The sequence below is a fragment of the Leucoraja erinacea genome, chromosome 19 (assembly GCF_028641065.1).
Source record: "Leucoraja erinacea ecotype New England chromosome 19, Leri_hhj_1, whole genome shotgun sequence".
Classification (NCBI taxonomy): Eukaryota; Metazoa; Chordata; class Chondrichthyes; order Rajiformes; family Rajidae; genus Leucoraja; species Leucoraja erinaceus.
In genome coordinates, this window is record NC_073395.1 from 2049453 (window position 1) to 2073663 (window position 24211).

At 45.2% G+C, this 24211-nt stretch overlaps 2 protein-coding genes across 3 annotated transcripts in view; one reads left to right on the forward strand and one right to left on the reverse strand.

Moving 5' to 3' along the window:
* LOC129706077 (chromatin remodeling regulator CECR2-like) overlaps positions 1-1596 on the reverse strand; it is an 84573-nt gene extending 82977 nt beyond the window's left edge. The window contains 1 exon segment of the mRNA XM_055650050.1: positions 797-1596. Coding sequence (XP_055506025.1) covers positions 797-925 — 129 coding nt within the window. The 5' untranslated portion in view covers positions 926-1596.
* On the forward strand, positions 1596-23364 carry ada2a (adenosine deaminase 2a). 2 transcript variants are annotated; one of them, XM_055650047.1, is made up of 9 exons: positions 1596-2433; positions 5406-5628; positions 10340-10550; positions 14049-14176; positions 14479-14569; positions 16775-16883; positions 18003-18160; positions 21840-22042; positions 23125-23364. In XM_055650047.1, the coding sequence occupies exons 1-9, from the start codon at positions 2112-2114 to the stop codon at positions 23234-23236; spliced, it is 1557 nt and encodes a 518-aa protein (XP_055506022.1). In that variant the 5' UTR covers positions 1596-2111; the 3' UTR covers positions 23237-23364. The 2 variants fall into 2 exon arrangements, with proteins under 2 accessions (XP_055506022.1, XP_055506023.1); XM_055650048.1 differs by lacking the exon at positions 21840-22042.
* Positions 23365-24211: the final 847 nt, after the last annotated feature.

The window sequence follows — 24211 nt, forward strand, 5'->3', positions numbered from 1 at the left end:
CAAAAAAAGTGAAGATCAGGTAGCAAATAACCCCCCCCCACACCACACCACACACAAAGTTTAAATTGTAACACTTGTATTTTATGAGGTAAATGCAATGCAATGCTCATCGCGATGTTTTACATAAAGCACATTTTCAGAATTCAGGTTGTGTGTGTGTGTGTGTGTGTGTTTTTTTTGTTGGAACGCCCCGTTTCAAAGTTGGGGGAAGAGGGGGATGTTTCTAAAAAAAAATTCTCCACAATTTGGGTGTAAAAAGGGCAAAGTGGTAAGTTTACCAGGAAAGGAGCATGTGGTTCCTCGCTCGGCTAACAATGCCAGTGGTGGCGTGTGATGGATGCGAGGCAGGCGGGTCAGCGAGCACCTTATATCCACAGGGCACGTTTTTGCTCCCCACTAAACACACACACACACATGCCCTCGGCCCCCATCCACGTACCAACTTTAGTAAACTTTTATGTTTTTGTTTCAAAAACACAGCCACATGCTTTTGTGTTTTTAATGAGGGGAAAAAATAAAGGACAAACGACCAGGGAGGGGGGAGGTATAAAGCCCCCATGTTCCTGAGCCACAATAGAAAAACAACCGGTCAGCATCTGGGGATCGAGGCTGGCACTGAACAAACTCGACCTCCTTGCCCTCAACATTACAGGCTCGTCCAAATGCACCTTTTTTTAACCGTTCGCAGCACAAGAGAGCCTCACAACAACAACAACAAAAAGAAAGAAAGCGAGATGAGGAAAAGGGGAATTTTTTAAAAATGTGTATATATATATACACACTTATATAAGATTACCTCAATTTCGAAGTCCGGGAGTCCAAAAGCGGTCCTGAATAGTGAGCAAAAGTGCGCGATGGCTGGGATTTCCCACCAGGAACGGATTTCTCCCACCGAAACGGTCGAAGATGGACATCCCTCGGACATTTTAAATCCCTTCGTTTCCCCACATGAGATAGTTTTGTTGGAACTTCTCCTGGTGGGTGGGTGGGGTGTGTGTGTGTGCGCTCTCTCTCCCTCCCCCACGTCTCCACCAGTGTTTTCTAGTGAGCTGTGGTGCTGTGGGTGTGAGCACGGCGTGCCATGGTGTCGTCAGTCAGTCAGTGCGAGTGTGCGCTGGTCCCATTCTCGCCGAGGAACAGATGGCGCGGCTACAACAAGAGACTGAGACTGAGAGAGAGCTCCAATAATCCCTCAACACGCCGGAGGGAGAGCGGCCCGCACTCCAGCCCTCTTCTGCCGGGCCACCTCTCCTCCCACACCGCCCATTCTGTGTATGCTGCTGCTGCTGCTGTAGTTGCTCCTTTTACACCCCGGCAGGCCGGCCGCCCGCTGCTGCCCGGCTCGCTCTCTCTCCCCCTCCCCACCCACCCCCTTCCCCTTGCCGTACAGTGCGAGGGTTCCTCTGCCAGCCACAGGATGTGACGCCGAGATCTCTGGGGGTGAAAACCAATGGGCTGAGCCAGGAGTTATTGTTGGGGGCCGGCGACAAGTCGTGCTCGTCTCGTCCCGCCGCGCCGCGCCGCGACTCAGTCAAAGATCCTGGACTCGGCGACGGGCTGCTCCACCAGCCAGGTCAGCCTTGGACATCAGTGACTCTGCTTACTCTTTCCCCCCTCTCTCCCCCACTATCCACCCCTCTCCCTCCCTCCTTTCCGCCTCTGCTGGCGCCGAAAGTGTTTCACTTCACGTTGCAGTTTGTTTCAAGATTGCAACTTTTTGCCAGCGACTGCTCCTGTGCTGCCTCTCGAGTCAGTCCCAGTGCAAGAGGCACTACCACCACCCCCCTCTCAACCTCGCCAGTCCTGCACCGCCAGACACTCACTCTCGGGGGGGGGGGGCTTTTGCTCCCCTCCCCTCCTTGTTTTAAACTTGTTACAAAACAACCACCTCCAAAAGTTGCAGGTGTAAACTGGAAAAGTAAGGACATTTGGAGGCAGGAGCAGTTTACTAGTCACAGTTGGTGAGTTCCCAAAGGTAAATATTCCATCGGCGCAAGAAAAGGAAGCTGCTCGCAGGAACGGAAGTTGTTGATATTTCCTGGCGTTTCTAACAGTCTAATCGGGCTGATTTTCTGAGCAGTTTCGACTGACATTGATTGCCGCTCACGGCAATGTTTGGGAGAATGACTGGGCCGTGGGTAACGAGAGCTGTATTTCCCATGTGGCTCTGTTTACTGGCTGTGTGTCGATCTATCCCGACTCTGCACGACCGAGATAAACTGATGACATTGGAACAGTTCGAGTTTACGGGCGGCAATCTGCTGTCGACGGAGAAAGAAATCAGAGTTAACGATATACTCATGAAAATAAAACGAGAGGAAGTTGCCGAGGGAATGGAAACTGGTAAATTCCCACCCGCCATGCACTTTTTCAGAGCCAAGCAACTGATTGAGCAGAGCAGAGTTTTTGACATCTTAAGGAAGATGCCGAAAGGTAAGACGGTGGCTGTCTGCTTTATAAATGGAGAACTTGTACGTTGTTTGTCTGTGCGACGTGCCGGCGTTATTACAATCGCCTAAACATCTCAGATCAAGATTGTACGACCACTTTCTGGTTATGAGCGTGATGGAGAGACTTTGAGTGAAAGTAGATCGCAGGCATGTCACCCTCTGAGATGGTGGACAAAAATTGCTGGAGAAACTCAGCGGGTGAGGCAGCATCTATGGTCCCGAAACGTTGCCTATTTCCTTCGCTCCATAGATGCTGCCTCACCCGCCGAGTTTGTCCAGCTTCTCACTATACCTCGGTACACGTGATAATAATAATAAACTTAAACCTGCAGGATATTGTTGGTCTGATGTTGCAGTTAACAATCGGTCTAATGGCCACACTGTGTGTGTGTGTGTTGAAAGTAACATCATTCTAGTATTTTAACGTTAAGTATATTGTAACCACATAGACATTAACTCTGATAGTCTCATTTGATTTGAAAATCTGGAACTAGTTGCCAGCTAAAGCTATCAATATGAATAGTATGTTGAATATGTCAAATATTTAAGAAAAGGGTAAACGAAATCCTTAGTTTTCTACAGATTGAAAAATATGGTGGTAACACGTTACACTTTATTTGGGGCACAAGCATATTTCAACCCATTGTTCAGGAAGGAACTGCAGATGCTGGAAAATCGAAGGTACACAAAAATGCTGGAGAAACTCAGCGGATGCAGCAGCATGTATGGAGCGAAGGAAATAGGCATCGTTTCGGGCCGAAACCCTTCTTCAGACTGATAGGGGGTGGCGGGGAGAAGGAAGGAAAAAGGAGGAGGAGGAGCCCGAGGGCTGAGGAAGGGGAGGAGACAGCAAGGGCTAACAAAATTGGGAGAATTCTATGTTCTGATTTCCTGAGACTATCAGAGTTACTGTCTGTGTGGTTACAAAATATTTAACATTAAATACTAGAATTAGAATAGCCTGATTTCAACCCAGTTTAAACACCTTAAAATAACAAAAGGACAGGAACTAAAAGTGTGAGCAGATATTCTTCACAATGGCTTTGATGAAACTCATCCAATAACTGGTATGAAAGGTTAACAAATGTAAAATAATCAGGAAACGGATTGCTAAGTTAAGAGAAATAAGGAGCCCAACAAAGATACTTCAATGGAAATCCTTCCCAGTTCTTGATGCAGGGTCTGAAAGTTCTATCACAAACCAAATTAGATAGTCGCTTAAAAAAAAAAAGCTGATGTTGAGTATTTTGTAAAGTATAATCCAACTACCTGAGGAAGTCGTGTAGTGATGGCAAGGAAATGGGATAATTTACTTCCACCGTCCCTTCATGTGAGGTATTAGAATGTCGGCCCGTGAGTTTGGTTTTGATTGATTGAAAGAGACAGCAGGGAAAGTCAAGACAAGAGATTTATTTATTGGAATCATATTCTATGTCGCTCTTCCAGGGAGATGCTAACTGCATTTAGTTGTTTCTGTACTGTACACTGACAATGACAATTAAAGTTGAATCTGAATCTGAGAGTTTATTGTCATGTGTCCCAGATAGGACAAGGAAATTCTTGCTTGCTGCAGCACAACAGAATATTGTAAGCAAAAATACAGAACAGTTCAGTTCAATATACACATAAATAAACAGATAAAGTGCAATAGGCTGTTATAGTTCAGAGTTTGTTTGAAGTTGTGTTTAATAGTCTGATGGCTGTGGGGAAGTAGCTATTCCTGAACCTGGATGTTGCAGATTTCAGGCTCCTGTACCTTCTACCTGAAGGTAGCGGAGAGATGAGTGTGTGGCCAGGATGGTGTGGGTCCTTGACGATACTGCCAGCCTTTTTGAGGCAGCGACTCTGATAGATCCCCTCGATGGAAGGGAGGTCAGAGCCGGTGATGGCCTGGGAAGTGTTTACTACTTTTTGCAGCCTTTTCCGCTCCTGGACGCTCAAGTTGCCGAACCAAGCCATGATGCAACCGGTCAGCATGCTCTCTACTGTGCACCTGTAGATATTCGAGAGAGTCCTCCTTGACATACGGACTCTCCGTAGTCTTCTCGGGAAGTAGAGGCACTGATGTGCTTTCTTTATAATTGCATCAGTGTGCTGGGACCAGGAAAGATCTTCGGAAATGTGCAGAAATGGCCCAGAACAGGCCCTTCAGCCCACCGAGTCCACGCCGGCCATTGATCACCCGGTCACACTAGTTCTATGTTATCCCACATTTGCATCCATTCCCTGCACATTCACGGAGGCCTGTTAACCTACAAACATGTAGGAAGGAACTGCAGGTGCTGGTCTACACCGAAGATAAATACAAAGTATTCAGTAGGTCAGGCCGCATCTCTGGAGAAAAAGCACAGGTAACGTTTCGGGTTGGAACCCCTCTTCTGCATTGTTGTCTGAAGAACGGTTCTGACATGAAACGTCACCTGTTCCTTTTCTCCGGAGATGCGGAGAGACTTTTGTACACCTGTTCCCTTTCTCCGGAGATGCTGCCTTGACACGCTGAGTTACTCCAGCACTTTGTGTCTATCTTTGTGTCTGGTGGCTCAGCACTTCAACTCCCTCTCCCATTCCGAATCCGACCCACCGTAAATTGGAGGAGCAGCACCTCATATTTTGCTTGGGTAGTTTATACCCCAGCGGTATGAACATTGACTTCTCCAATTTCAGGTAGTCCTTGCTTTCTCCCTCATTCCCCTCCCCTTCCCAGCTCTCCCACAGCCCACTGTGTCCGCCTCTTCCTTTCTTCTTCCCGTCCCCTCATCAGTCTGAAGAAGGGTCTCGACCCGAAACGTCACCCATTCCTTAGCTCCATAGGTGCTGCCTCACCTGCTGAGTTTCTCCAGCATTCTTGTCTATCTTCGATTGTTCCAGCATCTGCAGTTCCTTCTTAAACATTGTGTCTATCTTCGGTAAGTTACAAACCGGATGATTTGAGGTGTGTTTGGGTTTATTTTCCAGGTGCGGCGCTACACCTGCACGACTACGCCTTGCTGAATGCGGAGTGGCTGGTGAAGAATGCAACATACCTGCCCAATTGCTACATTTGCTTCGGGGCTGCTGGAGGGACCAGATTTCATTTCTCTCTCCGAAGCCCACAGAAAACACCGGCCAAGTGCTCGCAATGGGCCTTGCTTGAGAAATATCGACGGCAACTTAAAAACATCACTGAATTTGATAACAGGTACATGATGATCAATTCTGGATTTAAGAATTCAAGCTGATGAATGATTTTAACAATTCTCCCCAGGGTCCGGAGGAATGTTGGCACAAGGAACTGCGTATGCCCAGAAGTGGAATAAAACACAAAGTGCTAGAGGATCTCAGCAGGTCAGGCAGCATCTGGAGAGGGAAAGGACAGAGAAGATTTCGGGGTGGGACCCTTCCACAGACTGAAAGATTCAATGAACGGTGTGGTCTCTACAAAAGAAGACCCAAGATGCTGGGGTAACTCAGCGGGTCAGGCAGCATCTCTGGAGAAAGAAGGCACACAGTTCTGGAATCCGAAAAAAGGGTTCTGATCCAAAATGTCGCCCATCCATGCTCTCCTGAGATGCTGCCTGAACCGCTGAGTTACTCCGGCACTTTGTGTCTTTTTTGTAAATCAGCATGTGCAGTTCCTTGTGTCTGCGTTCTTCAGCAGTGCAGAAAGTTACTGGCTTCAAATTCCTGGGCGGCAACATCTCACAAGACTTGTCCTGAGCCCCCCACTTGATGTAAACACGTACACAACACACTAGCACCTCTACCTTCTTGGGAGCTAAAAGAGACTCCGCATGTCTCCGAATGCTCTAACAAACTTTTACATAAGTCGTATGACTGTCATGTGAGGAAAGATTGAAAAGACTAGGCTTGTATTCACTCGAGTTTAGAAGGATGAGGGGGATCTTATAGAGACATATAAAATTATAAAAGGACTGGACAAGCTAGATGCAGGAAAAATGTTCCCAATGTTGGGAGAGTCCAGAACCAGGGGCCACAGTCTTAGAATAAAGGGGAGGCCATTTAAGACTGAGGTGAGAAAAAACTTTTTCACCCAGAGAGTTGTGAACTTGTGGAATTCCCTGCCACAGAGGGCAGTGGAGCCCAAATCACTGGGTGGATTTAAGAAAGTTCGATAGAGCTCTAGGGCTAGTGGAATCAAGGGATATGTGGAGAAGGCAGGCACAGGTTATTGATTGGGGACGATCAGCCATGATCAGAATGGCGGTGCTGGCTCGAAGGGCCGAATGGCCTCCTTCTGCACCAATTTTCGATGTTTCTACAAGTGCACTGATTGGGTCATGGCTTGGTACAACAATTCCAACGCACAAGTGGCTGCAGAGAGTGGTGGACTCGGTCAGGTCCATCATGGCACAGTCATCCCCACCATCAACAAGCTTCCACATGATGGGGCCGCCTCAAGAAGATGGCATCTACCCCCCACCACCCCCCTCTCTCCCATATCAACTCCTGCCTGTCAGCCATCAAATCTTGGATGCAACTCAACTTCCTTAAATTAAACAGTAACAAAACAGAATTTCTCCTCATTGGCTCCAAATCAACACTTACCAAAATTAACAACCCCACTCTCACTATAGACGGCACCACTGTCTTCCCATCTCCTCAGGCCCGCAACCTTGGCGTGATCTTTGACTCAACCCTCTCCCTTGAGCCTCACATCCGCCATGTTGTCAAAACATCATTTTTTCACCTCCGCAACATTACCAAAATCAGACCCTCTCTCACACCCCCCGCTGCTGAAAGACTCATCCATGCCTTCACCTCCTCCCGACTGGACTACTGTAACTCTCTTCTCTTTGGCATTAATTCCAGCAACATCAACCGACTCCAACTGGTCCAGAATGCAGCCGCCCGACTCATTACCCACACCAAATCCTGGCACCACATCACCCCAGTCCTCAAAGAACTTCACTGGCTTCCCATTTCCCACCGGATCATCTACAAAATCCTGGTCCCCACCTACAAAGCCCTCAACCACTTGCCCCCCCCCCCCCTTATCTCACTGACCTCCTCGGCCCCCTACCAACCCTCACGGTCCCTCAGATCCATTTCAGCCGGTCTCCTCTCCATTCTGAAATCCAACCTCTGCACTTTTGGAGACAGAGCCTTCTCCAGGGCAGCTCCCAGGCTCTGGAACTCCCTCCCACAATTGATCAGAACTTCTGAGTCCCTCACCATCTTTCAGTCCCGCCTCAAGACCCATCTCTTCACCTCTGCATACCCTTAGTCCCATGTCCCCCTCCCCTTTGCATCTCTGTCTTACTGCTCTATTTTGTTTTGTTCTTGACTCACCATGTAAAGCGACTTTGAGTCCTTGAAAAGCGCTATACAAATAAAATGTATTATTATTATTATTAGTTCTCCTCATGCTTACTGGTTTGAAAAGGTTACATATTGTTTCCAGGTGATTTCTATTTAAGAACCAAAATACCAAAAAGTTATAGTAAAAGTGAATTTGATTTAGTTGTGATTATTAACCGTGAAATATTTAATTATTCATGGGGCAACTGCACTGAGATTAAAATGTCATATTAATGTAGAGAATTGATTTCCATACTGCAAATGCAAAAGAATAGTTCGCATTAGAGCAAAAAGCACTTTGAGGTGGAATTTTTAGAAGTTTCTATCTATTATAAATTTATAATCTGAAGCTTTTAATGGATGAATGTATGATGGGATGAATCTTCACGGTTCAGAGGAACAGTTCCTAGTGCCACTGAGAGGCTTACTCTCAGCTGGGACAAAAGAGAGCAATTGCTCACACTTCCCAAAGATGAAAAGTAGACCACAGGCATCCCAATGGTTACCACCCAATGTGGCACAGCGGTAGAGTTGCTGCCTTACAGAGCTAGAGACCAGGGTTTGATCCTGACTATGGGTGCTGTCTGTACAGAGTTTGTATGTCCTCCCTGTGACTGCGTGGGTTTTCTCCGGATGGTCTGGTTATCTCCCACACTCTGAAGACGTACAGGTTACTGTAAATTATCCCTAGTGTGCTAGTGTATGGGCCGAAGGGCCTGTTTCCACAGTGTATCTCTAAAGTCTAAGTTCTCTTACCTGTCGTTGGTGGATAGCAGCATAGAGTGGGGATTGGTCAAAGTATAAAGTAATGTCTGTCTTCTAGAACGTTATCTCGTTGTAAGTTGTTGCCTTCAGGAGAGCAGGAGTAAAATGCAAGCTGGTGGAGAATGGGGAAAAGGACTTCTATATTTGACCAAAGTTCAATTGGATTTTAATCAAATGTTACCATGTGCTGCTTTGAGGTGATGATTGGGGGGGAATCAAAGGAGTACATTTTCAAAGTTAAGAGAACATTATAAGCTAGGCAAGGCATTTGTTTATGTATTTAAATCAAAATGGGAAAAAAAAGCTTCACTTTAATGTTCTTTCTACCTGGGAATAATCAAAGGGAGATGAGCAGCTGTAGACGTTACCTGCATTTTAACGTCAGGCAGGAAATGATCTCTTTGAAGTGGGCTAGTATTGTAATGATGTTAGGTAGAGCCAGTCTCCCATGGAGGGACAACCCCTGTTGTATGCGTCTGCTATGGCCACTTTGAACAGAATATCAAGGTTTGATGAATCAAAGAAAATAAATCATTGGAAATACTCGCCCCGAGGGCTTAAACCAGTAAAAGCAGAGTGTATATGTCCCAAACGGAGCTCTAACCTACGCTACACACTCTAGCCGTTCAGTTTAGTTTATTGTCATGTGTACCACGGTACAGTGAAAATCTTTTGTGTTGCGTGCAGTCCAGTCAGCGGAAAGACTTTTACAATTGATTACAATTGAGCATCCACAGCGTACAGATGTAGGATAAAGGGAATAATGTTTAGTGTAAGGTAAAGTCCAATTGAAGATACTCTTCAGTTGGCCCATCTGCGCAGTATAATTGGTCTCAAAGACACGTCAAGAGTCAACAGTCTTTCATTGTCATGTACCGACAGCGAACAATGACATTCTTACTTGCTGCAGTTTAACAGACCCGTAAATGCAGAAATAAAAATATAACGATCACAATGTATATAAATTATTCAATACTAGTCCAGACGATATAAGTTCAAGCGGTGAAGGGGAAAAGATTTAATAGGAATCTGCGGGGTAACTTTTTCACACAGTGGGTGTATGGAACAAGCTGCCAGAGGAGGTAGTTGCGGCTGGGACTATCCCAATGTTTAAGAAACAGTTAGATGCGTACATGGATAGGACAGGTTTGGAGGGATATGGGCCAAACGCAGGCAAGTGGGACTAGTGTAGCTGGGACGTGTTGGTCGGTGTAGGCAAGTTGGGCTGAAGGGCTTATTTCCATACTGTATCACTCTATTATCTATGACTAGGCAACCAAAATAATGCAAAAGAGGCAGGTACAATAATGACATTTAAAAGATATTTGGATCGGCACCTGGATAGGAACGGTTTAGAGGGATATGGGCAAAACGCGGCAAATGGGACTACTGTAGATGGGGTTTTGATCCGAAACATCACCCATCCCTTCTCTCCAGAGATGCTGTCTGCCCCGCTGAGTTACTCCAGCTTCTTTGTGTCTTATCTTCAATTTAAACCAGCATCTACAGTCCTTTCCTGAGCAATTGTAAGATCCTGACTCATTGAAACACTACCGATTTCCTCGGTGTTAGGAGTTTAAACAAGTCATTCTAATTTTAAATGGGTGCATGTGATCCAAAGGATATGGATTATGCACCGGAAGGTAAGAGTTGGTCTTGGCATCATATTTGGCACAGACATTGTGGGCCGAAGGGCCTGTTCACGCACTGTATTGTTCTATGTACTCCATGGAAATTAAACAACAGCATGAAGAGTTAGGAACAATGTACGTGTAAAGATGGAAATAAGATTCTTATTTGATGAATATGACTATTTTCTCCTGCAGTCTGTACAGAAACCTGACACTGGTAACTGAAAACCCAGAGGAAGCATACCCGTCGCAAAATGTGATTTGGGGAAGATTTGAAGACTCATTTAAAGCTGCTTCCGATCTCATTTCCTACGCCCCAGTGTTTAAGACCTACTTTTATGAGGCTTTGAGGGAGTTCCTTCGTGACAATGTACTCTACATAGAGTTTCGGGCCTTGCTGCACCCGGTATGTATCAAATGCTTCATTACCATGTTTTGCAGTATTGCAGATCACATTTTATGGACTCCTTTGAATCTCTGCCTTGTCACAATGATCTTGGCTGCTGCAAATGGACTCTCCAGAAAGTCGGTCCCTAGATTGTTCATTGCAGAAGCTCCAAAACGTTATTGTATAGCTAGATCATGCACTTGCATTAATAATATGTTATAGTCTGATTTATAATTCTTTTGTGTTATCCCATAAATTTTAAATGTGCCATTTCCAAGAACTGGGGCTAGAGATGTAATAACGTTCAAAGCTGTTTTCCTTAACTTGCGTGTAATTGAAAAAGGGCAGTAACTATTTCTGGAGTAACTCAGCGCGACAGGCAGCGTTTCTGGAGAATAGGAATGGGTGACGTTTCGGGTCGAGACCATTCTTCGGACTAAGTGACTTGACCCGAAATGTCACCCATTGCTTCTCTTCGTAGATGCTGCCTAACCCTCTGAGTTACTCCAGTATTTTGTGACTATCTTCAGTGTAAACCAGCATCTGCAGTTCCTACCTACACAGTAAGCATATTTGGGGCATTTCATGTCACTAAGAATGGGAGCGGGCATCCTCGCATGTTTGAGGCCTTTCAGCATCGGTCATGAGCAGGTGGACAGTGTCACCCTGGCCCCATCTTTCTCATTCCTTGTCTGTTTCCACCTATCACCCACCAGCTTCTGTCACCCTCCCAATCACCCCCCAGACTCCATCTGCCCATTACCCTCCACCCCTTCCAGACACACCAATTGCCTACCGGCCTCTGTCTGACTCTTGCCCTTTAATGCTCCTCAGTCAAGTCAAGTCACTTTTATTTCTATAGCACATTTAAAAACCAACTCTCGTTGGCCTTTACATTGGTCGAGGTACTAACGTTATACAACAGTGGTCCATGGATTAAGTACATACATAAATACATACATACATATAGCCCTCCCTCAGAGGACGTCAAGAAAGGCTTGGGAGCAAAGTTGAGTTTTAAGTCTCGATTTAAAGGAGTCGATGGAGGGGGCAGTTCTGATGGGAAGAGGGATGCTGTTCCATGAACATGGAAGCGTGCAGCACAGGAACAGGCCTTTCAGTCCACAATGTCTGTGCCCAACACAATGTCCATCAAAGAAAAGATGCAAAGTGCTGGGGTAATTCAGCGGGTCAGGCAGCATCTGTGGAGAACCTACCCACGTTCTCCAGAGATGCTGCCTGACCTGTTGAGTTACTTTAGCACTTTGTGTCTATTTTTTTTATAAACTAGCATCTGCAGTTCCTCATATCCCATGGTGCTGGCTATAGTCCTCCTCCATTCTCTCCTGAAGCAGGGTCTCGATCTGAAACACTGACAGCTCCTTTCCCCACCACAGATGCTGCTCAACCCACTGAGTACCTCCAGCAGTTTAGTGTTTGCTCCAAGACCATGTATTAGTATATCTGCAATAACGTCCCTATATCCCACCTTTACCACCGTCTAATCTCTCTTCCAACTCGGGGGACATTTATCAAACATGATACTGCAGTACAGCATCTACCAATCACTTCATATACACCCACTTGTTTAAAGTTCAGCTTTCGAATGCTAGATTGAATTGATCCTTACTGGGCAATTGTGAAGTAGGGTGCTCACCTAAAACTTCACCTGTCGATTGTCTCCAGAGATCTTGCCTGACCCGTTGAGTTACTCCAGCATTTTGTGTTCCTTTACTAGACAATTGTCCATTATCTTCACCAATGTATTGCCCCTTATTACAGTGGACCTTACTTCCTTCCTTTCAGATACTGGTCCAATTGGTCCTGACCCACCCCTCTGCCCTTGCAGTGATTCCACAGCTTTATGGTGGGACCTCTCGTTGTCTGTGGATCAGCCCACCTCAAATTCCATCATTCATCCACCTCAGAATTGCTCCATCATTCCTCTGATTCCACATTTTTTAAAACTATAATTTCACTTCACCGCCTCCCTTATATCTGTTGCATCAGATCAATGTTCATTCATTCATTCATTTATTTATTGTGCTATATCATTAATAGGATGATGAGGGGTGATCTTGCAGACGTGCATAAAATCACCAGAGGAGTAGATCGAGTAGATGCACTAAGTCTCTTGCCCAGAGTAGGGGAATCGAGAACCAGAGGACATAGGTTTAAGGTGAGGGGAGGGAGAAGGATTTAATAAGAATCTGAGGGGTAAGTTTTTCACGCAATGGGTGTGGGTGAGAGGTGTATGGAAGGAGCTGCTGGAAAAGGTAGTTGAGGCTGGGAATATCGCAAAGTTTAAGAAGCATTTCGACATGGTCTCCTTCGACATTTGGAACAGGTTGAGGGAGATGGGCCAAACGCAGGTAGGTGGGACTAGTGTAGCTGGGGCATGTTGGCTGGTGTGGGCAAGTTGGGCAGAAGGGCTTGTTTCAATGCTGTACGATTTTATAGAAGCATTCTTAATTTCACACCAATCTAACTTGGACCTGATTCTTGCTTAGTGGTTTAAGTACATTTATTTGCGCTGGTGTGGGGGAAGGCTATCATAATGTACGAGCCTGTGGGCAATGGCCACTTTGCCAGCACCTAGTGTATCACTATAGCCCTCGTCCAGCTATTGTGCTGGATCATTGATCTGTCACACACTGATAGCAACGCAAAATAAACTGTACAAATTAGTTTCAGTTCTAATAGCTCCTCCTGGGTGTTACATCGTTGGGTTTCAGGGCTAATTAAGATGTTGTAATTCAGACATGAAAAAGGTATCAGATGAGTTATCCACATTTCACAAATGATGGCAGGTGTCAGATTCATTGATGTATTTATGTTCCAGTTATTTAATGTCTGGTATGCACGAGTGCAGAATATTATAACTTTGGGAAACCCTTGACTGAGAGCTTGCTCGATGCCATGGATGGGTGAATGAACCAAACCTCTTGTTGCAAAAATAGTTTCATGTCTTTGCAGACACAAGGAACTGGGTCCTGACTTGAAACGTCACCTACCCATGATCTCTACAGATGCTGCCTGACCCGCTGAGTTACTCCAGCACTCTGTGAAACGTCACCTATCCATGTTCTCCACAGATGCTGCCTGACCCGCTGAGTTACTCCAGCACTCTGTGAAACGTCACCTATCCATGTTCTCCAGAGATGTTGCCTGACCCGCTGAGTTACTCCAGCACTCTGTGAAACGTCACCTATCCATGTTCTCCACAGATGCTGCCAGACCCGCTGAGTTGCTCTTCAGAATAGCACTTGCTTTCTCTCTCCATCCCCTTCCCAGTTCTCCCACTAGTCTTACTGTCTCCGACTACATTCTATCTTGTCCCGCCCCCTCCCCTGACATCAGTTTGAAGAAGGGTCTCAACCCGAAACGTCGCCCATTCCTTCTCTCCAGAGATGCTGGCTCACCCGCTGAGTTACTCCAGCATATTGTGTCTACATTACAAGGTAATTGGATTATGAACGTAACAAATCATTAACTGGCACTTGTTATATGTTGTAGGTGTATGAACTCAATGGGACTCTGCATGACAAGGAATGGTCCATTCTGGCCTACCAGGAGGTTACCACACAATTCCAACGTGATTATCCTGACTTTATGGGAGCCAAAGTCATATTTTCAGTACCGAGGTAGGATTTGATGGCACAATATAGTACAATATCGCACTGGTTCAAGTGGCAATTCTGATCCACTCCATTGCTTCTCCACTGAGCCCTGACCCAAATCATGGGAAGGGAGGGATTGGAAATGATCGGGTTAATTGGGATATCATGCGGCAAATAGTATGTACTGTTAGAACTATACCAAAGGATGATGACTCCAGAAGATAGTTCTGATGCTGGCCCCAATTCTGATTGTTCATTTTTCCCACGACAGGCTACTTTTGTCCTCTGCTTTTTGTCGGTGACATCTCTTCTGTGTTTCTTTTTAGGAAAATAAACAATTCTGAAATGAAAACTGCAATGTACGAGGCCATGAAATTGCACACAAAATTCCCAGAGACCATAGTGGGGTTTGACATGGTATGTTCTTATTATGTTTGTTATTCCCATCTAAACAAGGAGCCAGAAGGTACTGTAGCCAGGGTGTTTGCTGTATAACCAGTCAGATAGCTCGCTCGCTCATGAGAAGCAAGTAGATACAATTCAATATTGTTGCAGGGCAGCGTGAAGTCATGTCAAAGTGAAATAGATTGCGACCAATACTGGTGAGTTTATATAGTTTCAATGAGTTTATATATCTCTCTCTGCAGTGAAAGGCCCTTCACCCACTGAACCCAGAGAAAGCAAAACGAAATGTAAAGTAAGAGAAAAACTGTAAAAGATCTGTTCACTCTGTATTGTTTTGAAGTTTGGTGGCAATTAAGGCAGCAATCAATAAATTGAGACTGGCAGGTAGATATAATAGCTGGAGAAACTCAGCGGGTGAGGCAGCATCTGAAACATCACCTATTTCCTTCGCTCCATAGATGCTGCCTCACCTGCTGAATTTCTCCAGCATTTTTATCTACCTTCGATTTTTATTTTCCAGCATCTGCAGTTCCTTCTTAAACAATTGAGACTGGCAGGTAGGTTTGATTTGTTTATCTAAATTGTGCCTTGATAACTTTTAATGCTAATTGATGGACCTTTCTGCTCTGTTCATTAATCAGGATGAAGCTGCCTCCTGCCCTCGGCAACTGCCCCACTTATATATTGCCGACACTTGTCATTTCTTCCAGATGTCGGCAAATGCAAATCAATGTTGCAAATCAAACTTAATGAAGCAGAATACAATCCCTTGCATCCTCCTGCATCATAATCCTCTCACATACATTATAATGAATCCTTAACTTTATGAATTTTTAATCAGATATGTCATGAGGTACGACCAGCAATTAACACAGCTTATTAATTCTCAATTTTGAATTGGATTGGATCCCACTTGGTTTGCCAATTTCCCCCTTCTCTCAAAGTTGGCAGCACTTGTAAAATCCCATTTTATTAATTTTGGCAGCTTAATTCTTCATGTGCTGTCACGCAGCTTGTTCCATGTGAATGAAAATGTCAAAAAACTGCAGGTAAAATATAAACAAAACGCTGGAAACACTCAACAGGTCAGGCAGCGAGTTTCTATAGGAAGAGGCACAGAATTAAGGTTTCAGATTGAAGACCTTTCATTCCATGTGAAGGAGGTTAGTTGAATAGTTTAAAGGGGCTGTCCCACAACGGCGACCTAATTGGCGAGATTAGAAGAGTTTGCTCTCGACATACTCGCAGCATGGTCGACACGAGGTCCCATGAGGTCTTTGGAACTCTCCTTTGTGCTCGAGAGTAGTCCCCGCTTACTCGAGACCTCAGCTAGGTCGCAGCGTATTTTTCAAAGTGCCGAAAAATGCCGGCGAGTAAAAAAGTCGCCATGGAACAAATCTATATTATTTTACTCATAGGTTTAGTCGTAGTAGGTCGGCCGGCATGTTAGTAGTAGGTAATCAAGGGTAGTCGAAGGTAGTCGGAGATAGTCTTCATCATAGTTGTAGGGAGGTGGTCTCCACTATTCGGTATCCAATTGTCCCGAAGCTAGTCGTAGTTAGTCTTCAACATATTTCTTTCTTTCTTGTGGCGTTGATTACAGGGCGGACCACCAAGGGTTTCAGCCCGAAACGTTGCCTATTTCCTTTGCTCCATAGATGCTGCTGCACCCGCTGAGTTTCTCCGGCAATTTTGTCTACCGTCGTCATTCCTCCAATATCTTGATTGATTTTGAAGTTGGGCCACAGCGATGGTTGGATTGCTCCCGTATGATAGCAATGTCACTTGAATGAGGTTTGCACTCTGGATAGGAATACTGTCAATAATTACATCTTTGGACACTTTCCTCCTTGGTCACTCATGATGCGTTGAATGTTTAAGAATAAACTGCAGATGCTGGAAAATCGGAGGTAGACAAAAATGTTGGAGAAACTCAGCGGGTGCAGCAGCATCTATGGAGCGAGGGAAATAGGTGACGTTTCTGGTCGAGACCCTTCTTCAGACTGGTCAATCTGAAGAAGTGTCTCAACCCGAAACATTGCCTATTTCCTTCGCTCCACAGATGCTGCCTCACCAGCTGAGTTTCTCCAGCATTTTAGTCTCCCATGATGCATTGAAGATCATTAACTACTCTTGGTGCTGCTTGAAATGTTGTTGGGTATTTTGAAAAGTAATTAACATAATGTTTGTTGCACACTTTGTTTGAACCTCTTCCAGGTTGGCCAAGAAGACGCTGGCCACCCACTGTGGTATTTCAAGAACGAGCTGTTAATTCCAACCGAAGCAGGGGTCAGCCTGCCTTTCTTCTTTCACGCTGGGGAGACTGGTAAGATGGAATGGAATATGTTATTGTCACATGTGGCAAGGCACTGTTAAATTCTTTGCTTCAGACAATGTATTGGGAACACAGCCGAGCCCTGTAAAGGGTAGCGGCAGGTGGGCACCATTTCAAACCACCCACCGCCAGCCCAATCTACCACCGAATGCAAGAAGACTGCTTTCTGAATGGCCGGTCAGAGTGACACATGCTGTTCACTGCGTGCCGATGAGAATGGCTCTTCTGTAGACAAAAATGCTGGTGAAACTCAGCGCGTAGGCAGCATCTATGGAGCGAAAGAATAGGTGACGTCACCTATTCCTTCGAAGAAGCTCGACCCGAAACGTCACCTATTCCTTTGCTCCACAGATGCTGCCTCACCCGCTGAGTTTCACCAGCATTTTTGTCTACCTTCGATTTTTCCAGCATCTGCAGTTTTCTTAAACATGGCTCTGCTGTAAGTGTTTTTACTAGCAACTAACAAAAACTTCATCCACTTCATCGGTAGATTTGAATGAGGTTTGGCCTTCAGTGGTGCAGCTTGTAGAGACATTGCCTCATAGCGCCAGAGACCCGGCTTCGATGCTGACCTCGGGTGCTGTCTGGTGCCTGGGTGTTCTGGATTCCTCCCACATCCCAAAGACAAAAGGTGCAGGAGTAGGCCATTCGGCCCTTCGAGCCAGCACTGCCATTCAATATGATCATGGTTGATCATCCACAATCAGTACCCCGTTCCTGCCTTCTCCCCATATCCCCTGACTCGGCTATCTTTAAGAGCCCTATCTAACTCTCTCATGAAAGCATCCAGAGAACCAGCCACTGCCTTCTGAGGCAGAGAATTCCACAGGTTTACAACCCTCTGTGTGGCTTTGGCGATTAATTGCCCCTCTGTAAATTGCCTCCCAGTGAGTATAGTGGTGAGAAAGTAGGACACCGTAGAACTAGTGTGAACCGGTAATGGGTGGTCAGGGTGGACCCGTTGGGCTGAAGGGCCTGTTTCTATGCTGTATCCTGAGTCTAAAGCAAAGAGGAATGATGGTACATTGTGCCATCCTGTGACCTCTGTATGTGTAAATGATGAAGCACCGAGCTTGTTGTGTGCAAAGTTTTGAATTCTTTCCCCGGCAGACTTTGAAGGTACAAGTGTAGATGAAAATGTCTTGGATGCCTTGCTGCTGAACACAAGTCGAATAGGCCACGGCTACAGCATAAACAAACACCCGACCGCAAGGCGGATTTCCAGAGAGTTCAACGTGCCCTTGGAGGTCTGCCCAATATCAAACCAGGTACGCAAGTTACATGGATCAAAGTGAACGCAAGGTCGAGAAGGGTCTCCACCCGAAACGCCACCCATTCCTTCTCTCCAGAGATGCTGCCTGTTCCGCTGAGTTACTCCAGCTCTTTGTGTCTATTCTCAATGGTAGAAATGAGTCTTATGTTGCTGGTGTTGAAGAGGCAGTATGATATTGGCTGCCAGTTATTTACCATACTGGTAGTTGATTCTGTTAAAGTGACTCATTCAGAGCTACCTCCTAAAGTCAATTTTCTACAACGCCATCCCTGCTATCTTTTGAAAAGACAATAGACAATGGGTGGAGGAGTAGGTCATTCGGCCCTTCGAGCCAGCACTGCCATCCAATGTGATCATGGCTGATCATCCCCAATCAGTACCCCGTTCCTGCCTTCTCCCCATATCCCCAGACTCCGTTATTTTTAAGATCCCTTAAGTCTAATAATTTTTAAAAGCAAATGTATTGATATACAATTTTAATTCTTCTCTGTTGAGTACACACTGGTACCTAGTATTCTTACGGTGTTGCTTTTAAAGATCACTTTTTGCTTTCCCTTTTTTTATTTCCAGCTTGGTTGAGGCATGAGCTTCCCCTCAGGTTGGTATTAAATCTTTTCACTCTTACTGTGAGCTTATATCTTCCTGTTCTTCACTCCCCTACTCTGGGTGAAAGACTTTATGCATTTGTGACTTCATCTTCTCTCTATTGCCCTCATGGTTTTATACACCTCTACAAGATCACCCCCCAGCCTCTGAGCTCCAAGGAATAAAGCTCCTAGCCCACCCAACCTCTCCCAATAGCTCGGGCCCTTGAGTCCTGACAACATCCTCATAAATCTTCACTGTGACCTCCTTCCTAAAACAGGTGGCCGGTCCCTCAATGGCCACTTTGCATTGAAGATGAATGCATGCACTGGCATCTTCCACTCCTCAGAACTGGAGTGGAAGCAAGTCAATCTTGCTCCTGAGGGTAGACACAAAAAGCTGGAGTAACTCAGCAGGACAGGCAGCATCTCTGGATAAAATACAAGAACTTAACATCCCTGGATAAGATACTAGAACGACTTACAGGAAGCTGAGTTACTCTAGCTTTTTGCATCTATGTTCGGTTTAGACCAGCACCTGTAGTTCCTTCCTACATATTTTACTTGCTCTTGAGGGATTGCATTATAAGAAGATTCCCCAGCAATGACAGGTCTAATAATTTTGGCGCCTAAGGTGAAAAAATCATATCTGACAATTGAATCCGTTTTGCAACAGCAACCATTTTTCTCGACACAAATGATCTGCCTGGTACGATTTTCACCCAAATAAACGGTAGAACTTGTAGTTCATCCAGTGAGTGTTTTTTGACATGGACATGTTTATGTGATTTTGGGGTGGTGTTTAGCAGTACAAAATGGTGCTGATGTGGTTTGAAGGTTTTTTAACGGTTTTTAAAAGCATGTTGGAAACTGAATGAGGAAGAAAGAATTAAAAGTGGATCCTGAAACTGAATCACCAAAAGTTAGCCGAGAGTAGTGAATATGGAGCTTTTTAACCATAGGAGAATAATGGTGTGCAGGGAAATAGAGGAAGCAAAGAGAAAGGGAAACACACATCATTTGCATTCAGTAGCAAAGGGAGTTGAACATGAAATGGAAACACAAGTAACTGCAGGTGCTGGTTTACATAAGTAAGTAAGTAAAGTAAGTAAGTAAGTTTATTGGCCAAGTATTCACATACAAGGAATTTGCCTTGGTGCTCCGCCCACAAGTAACAACATGACACACAGTGACAGTTATGAATGACTCAGAAAACACTAAACATTAATAATAATAAAACATTAATGATAAAACACCATTGATCAAGCATGTGAACCAACAAAATACCAGATCAAAGGGAGGCTACAGATTTTTGGCTGTTGAGTAGAGCTACTATTCGTGGATAAAAACTGTTTTTATGTCTGGCTGTGGCAGCTTTGACAGTCCGGAGTCGCCTTCCAGAGGGAAGTGATTCAAAGAGTTTGTGGCCGGGGTGAGAGGGGTCAGAGATGATCTTGCCTGCTCGCTTCCTGGCCCTTGCAGTGTACAGTTCATCAATGGAGGGAAGGTTGCAGCCAATAACCTTCTCAGCTGATCGGACGATTCGCTGCAGCCTCCAATATCAACATATCAACAATCACAAGGCACAAATTGCTGGAGTAATTCAGCCGGTCAGGCAGCATCTCTGGAGAACATGCGTAGGTGACGTTTCGGGCTGGGTCACTTCTTGCTGCCTGACCCGCTGAGCTACTCCAACACTTTGTGTCTTTTTTTAACATTAAAGAATTAGCCTTAATAGAAAGATTCTAGACTAAAGGAAGAGATATAACATTAAAACACTCTGGAACTCTCTGCCACAGAGGGTAGTTGAGGCCAGTTCATTGGCTATATTTAAGAGTGAGTTAGATGTGGCCCTTGTGGCCAAGGGGATCAGAGGGTATGGAGAGAAGGCAGGTACGGGATACTGAGTTGGATGATCAGCCATGATCATATTGAATGGCGGTGCAGGCTCGAAGGGCCGAATGGCCTACTCCTGCACCTAATTTCTATGTTTCTATGTTAAATGCATCAACAAAGTTCATGACTTTGGCCTGACATTTACTACCTTTGTTTAAAACTTTTAACCTGCTTTTGCCATGATCATGGTGGCCACAAAATACTGGAGTAACTCAGCAGCATCTCTGGAGAGAAGGAATGGGCGACGTTTCGGGTCGAGACCCTTCTTCAGACTGATGAATGGTCATTCGCTCTGCAAAGTTGGTGCAATGATCAGGGGAAATCTCATTGCAGAACAAAATACCCCAGCAGGTCATGAGCAGATAGAGCAGGTGACGGGTTAAATGTTTTGATATGAATATGCTTCAAAATGGGGGAGAGTACGGTCGTTTCTAACAAGCTGTAAAAATGCTATCCATTAATTACATTAATTAGTTGACCTGTGTGTGCAGTGTGTAAATGAAACTCTTTGAGTTACTTCAAGTTATATTCCATTATAAAAGGCAGCACCCACAATACAGTGGGTAATGGTTCTGCCTGATGTGTCACTGGGGTGGAACCAGCGGGGAATAGAGTTTCACTTCCCCGCCAATGATGGTTAGATCATCGCAGTTTAGGCAGGGCTAAGATGCAGTGAAACAAAGAAAGGTGAAGCAGTCTTTACGTGTATTGATGGCACTTCAGCCATTTGTGTACACAGAACTGGCTCCTGGTTCTGGGGAAGCTGGCTAGAGTCGTCTACTGCAGAAAACAACGTTTAAAAGGCACTTGGATGGGAAAGACACGTGGACAGGAAAGGTTTCGAGAGATATGGGCCAAATGCGGACATGAGAGCTTAAATGGGGCATCTTGGATAACATGGACTGGTTGGGCCGAAGGGCCTTGTTTCTGTGCTGTGTGACTATTACTGCTAAAATGAATTTGTGTCTGGCTTCAGATTCTTTACAGTACATTTACATTATAGATCTTTAAAAATGTAATTACTGATTGTGTATAATCTGAACTGTGGTATTAGCTAAAGTAGATGGTGATCCTCCCAAGATAAAGTGCTTGTGGACTATTAGCAGTAAATCTGATTGCCCACAGCCCATGCCTAGACGAGTGTTTCATTCAGTGCAGTGCTGATGTGCCTTTCTCCTGGTTCCTTCATTGTAGGTGCTGCTGCTGGTGACCGACCTGCGCAACCACCCAGCAGCAGGCCTGATGGCAGACGGTCACCCCATGGTCATCAGTGCCGATGATCCAGCGATGTTTGGCGCTCGTGGTTTATCGTACGACTTCTACGAGGCTTTTATGGGAATAGGAGGCTTGAAGGCGGAACTGACTACACTGAAGCAGTTGGCTCTGAGCTCCATCAAGTGAATAAGCTTTACTTTCTTTTTAAAGGAACTCGCTTTGGTCAGTTATCAGAAATAGTTTGTGCTATAGACTCCTTTCTAATGCTCATCCTTGGCCCAAGCTAAACACTATGACGTCTTGACCCCAGTCTGTTGCTGCCAATGTGTACACATCACTCACACATCCCAGTGCCTCAAACTATGCATAGGCTGTGACTTCATAGAGTGAATGTAGCTTACAGCTTTAATTTAGTTTAGTTTAGAGATACAGCGCGGAAACAGGCCCTTCGGCCCACCGGGTCCGCGCTGACCAGTGATCACCGCACATTAACACTATCCTACACCCACTAGGGACAATTTATACATTTATACCAAGCCAATTAACCATCAAACCTGTGCGTCTTTGGAGTGTGGGAGGAAACCGAAGATCTCTGAGAAAACCCACGCAGGTCATGGGGAGAATGTACAGACAGCGCCCGTAGTCAGGATCAAACCCGGGTCTCCGGCGCTGCATTCGCTGTAAGGCAGCAACTCTACCGCTGCGCCACCGTGACAGCTTCTGTGTTAATAAAGTATAATTCATGTCACTTGGTGGATTGGGTGGTAAACAAAGCCTTTGGTACATTGCCTTCAGCGGTGAAGATATCGACTATAGGAAGGAGACACGAGGAAAAGCAAATGTTGGAATGTTGCATAGAACACAAAATGCTGGAGTGACTCAGCGGGACAGGCAGCATCTCTAGAGGACATGGATAGGCAATATTTTCTGGTCGGAAACCTTCTTCAGAGTCACGAGTATAGAAGTTGGGATGTTGTGTTGTAGTTGTACAAGACTTTGGTGAGCACGCATTTGGAGTATTGTGTTCAGTTTTGGTCACCCTGCTATAGGGAAGATGTAATTTAGCTGGAAAGAGTGCAGAAAAGATTTTTCCAGGACTTGAGGGCTGCACTAGTTGGACAACAAGACTAATAGAAGACGTTGTCCCACCCGTTCAACTTCTCCCTCTAAGATGTTACTTTGAAAGAAATACTTTGTTTAGTTTTGACTACCATTGTCTTTGTTGAAGTACAGACCACTAACTGACTGCTTGCTTTTTTCCCAGGTACAGTGCTATGTCTGTGGAGATGAAGGAGGAGAGCATCAAGCTCTGGCTGAGAAAGTGGGATGAGTTTTTGGACAAAGTTCTCAACATGTCCATGTGGGACGAGCTGTGAGAAGATCAAGTTACTGGCCCCTTGACCTCTGTGTTTTGTGAAATATTCTGATCTCAGGAAGATTGTGACTGTTTTTAATTAATATTAAAAGGGGAAATTCCAGCAATCTCTTTGCCTCTTGTACACCATTGTGGCTTCCTGTGACATTTACAACACCAGCTTGTAGTCATTAAGTTATTGCTTTTAGCAACTTCTTTAGAAAGTCCTTCTGGTACAACGATGCTTTCTGGGGACACAAATATTTCCACGTGCTGCTCGCTGCATCACATTTATCACATCAGTTATTTCCTCTTCCTCTTGTACTTTACACACTCTAATCTTCCATTCCACAAAGCACTGTGTAGGAAGGAACTGCATATCCTGGTTGAAACCGAAGATAGATCACAAATTGCTGGAGTAACTCAGTGGGACAGGCGGCATCTCTAGAGAGAAGGAATGGATGATGTTTTGGGTCAAGACTCTCCTTCAGACTGATCTTAAGTCTGAAGAAGGATCTCAACCTGAAATGTCACCTATTCCATTGCTCCATAGATGCTGCTTCACCCGCAGAGTTTCTCCAGCATTTTTGTCTGCCTTTAAGTCTGAAGAAGGGTCTCAACCCCAAACGCCACCCAGTCCTTCTGTCCAGAGATGCTGCCGGTCCCGCTGAGTTTCACCAGCATTTTGTGTGTATCTCAGCATATGAACATGTTTAAAATACAAGCTCTGAAATTATCGGAACAAGAATTACTGACTGTCCCACTTGGCAATACACTGACAAGTTAATATTTTAAACAAGAACAGAAACAACTGAAACATTTGATTCCAAGTTGTGCCAGGAGTTGTGCAGAGGTGCCAAGGGACGTGCAGAAGGTGCAGGGCAAGGGTTGCTTTGGTGTGTACATTGATATCAGGAAAACCTCTTGCTGTGTCCATAAGATTCACCAGTGTTTGTTTGTCAAATGCACCCGTTATGTGAATAATCATATCCTCAGG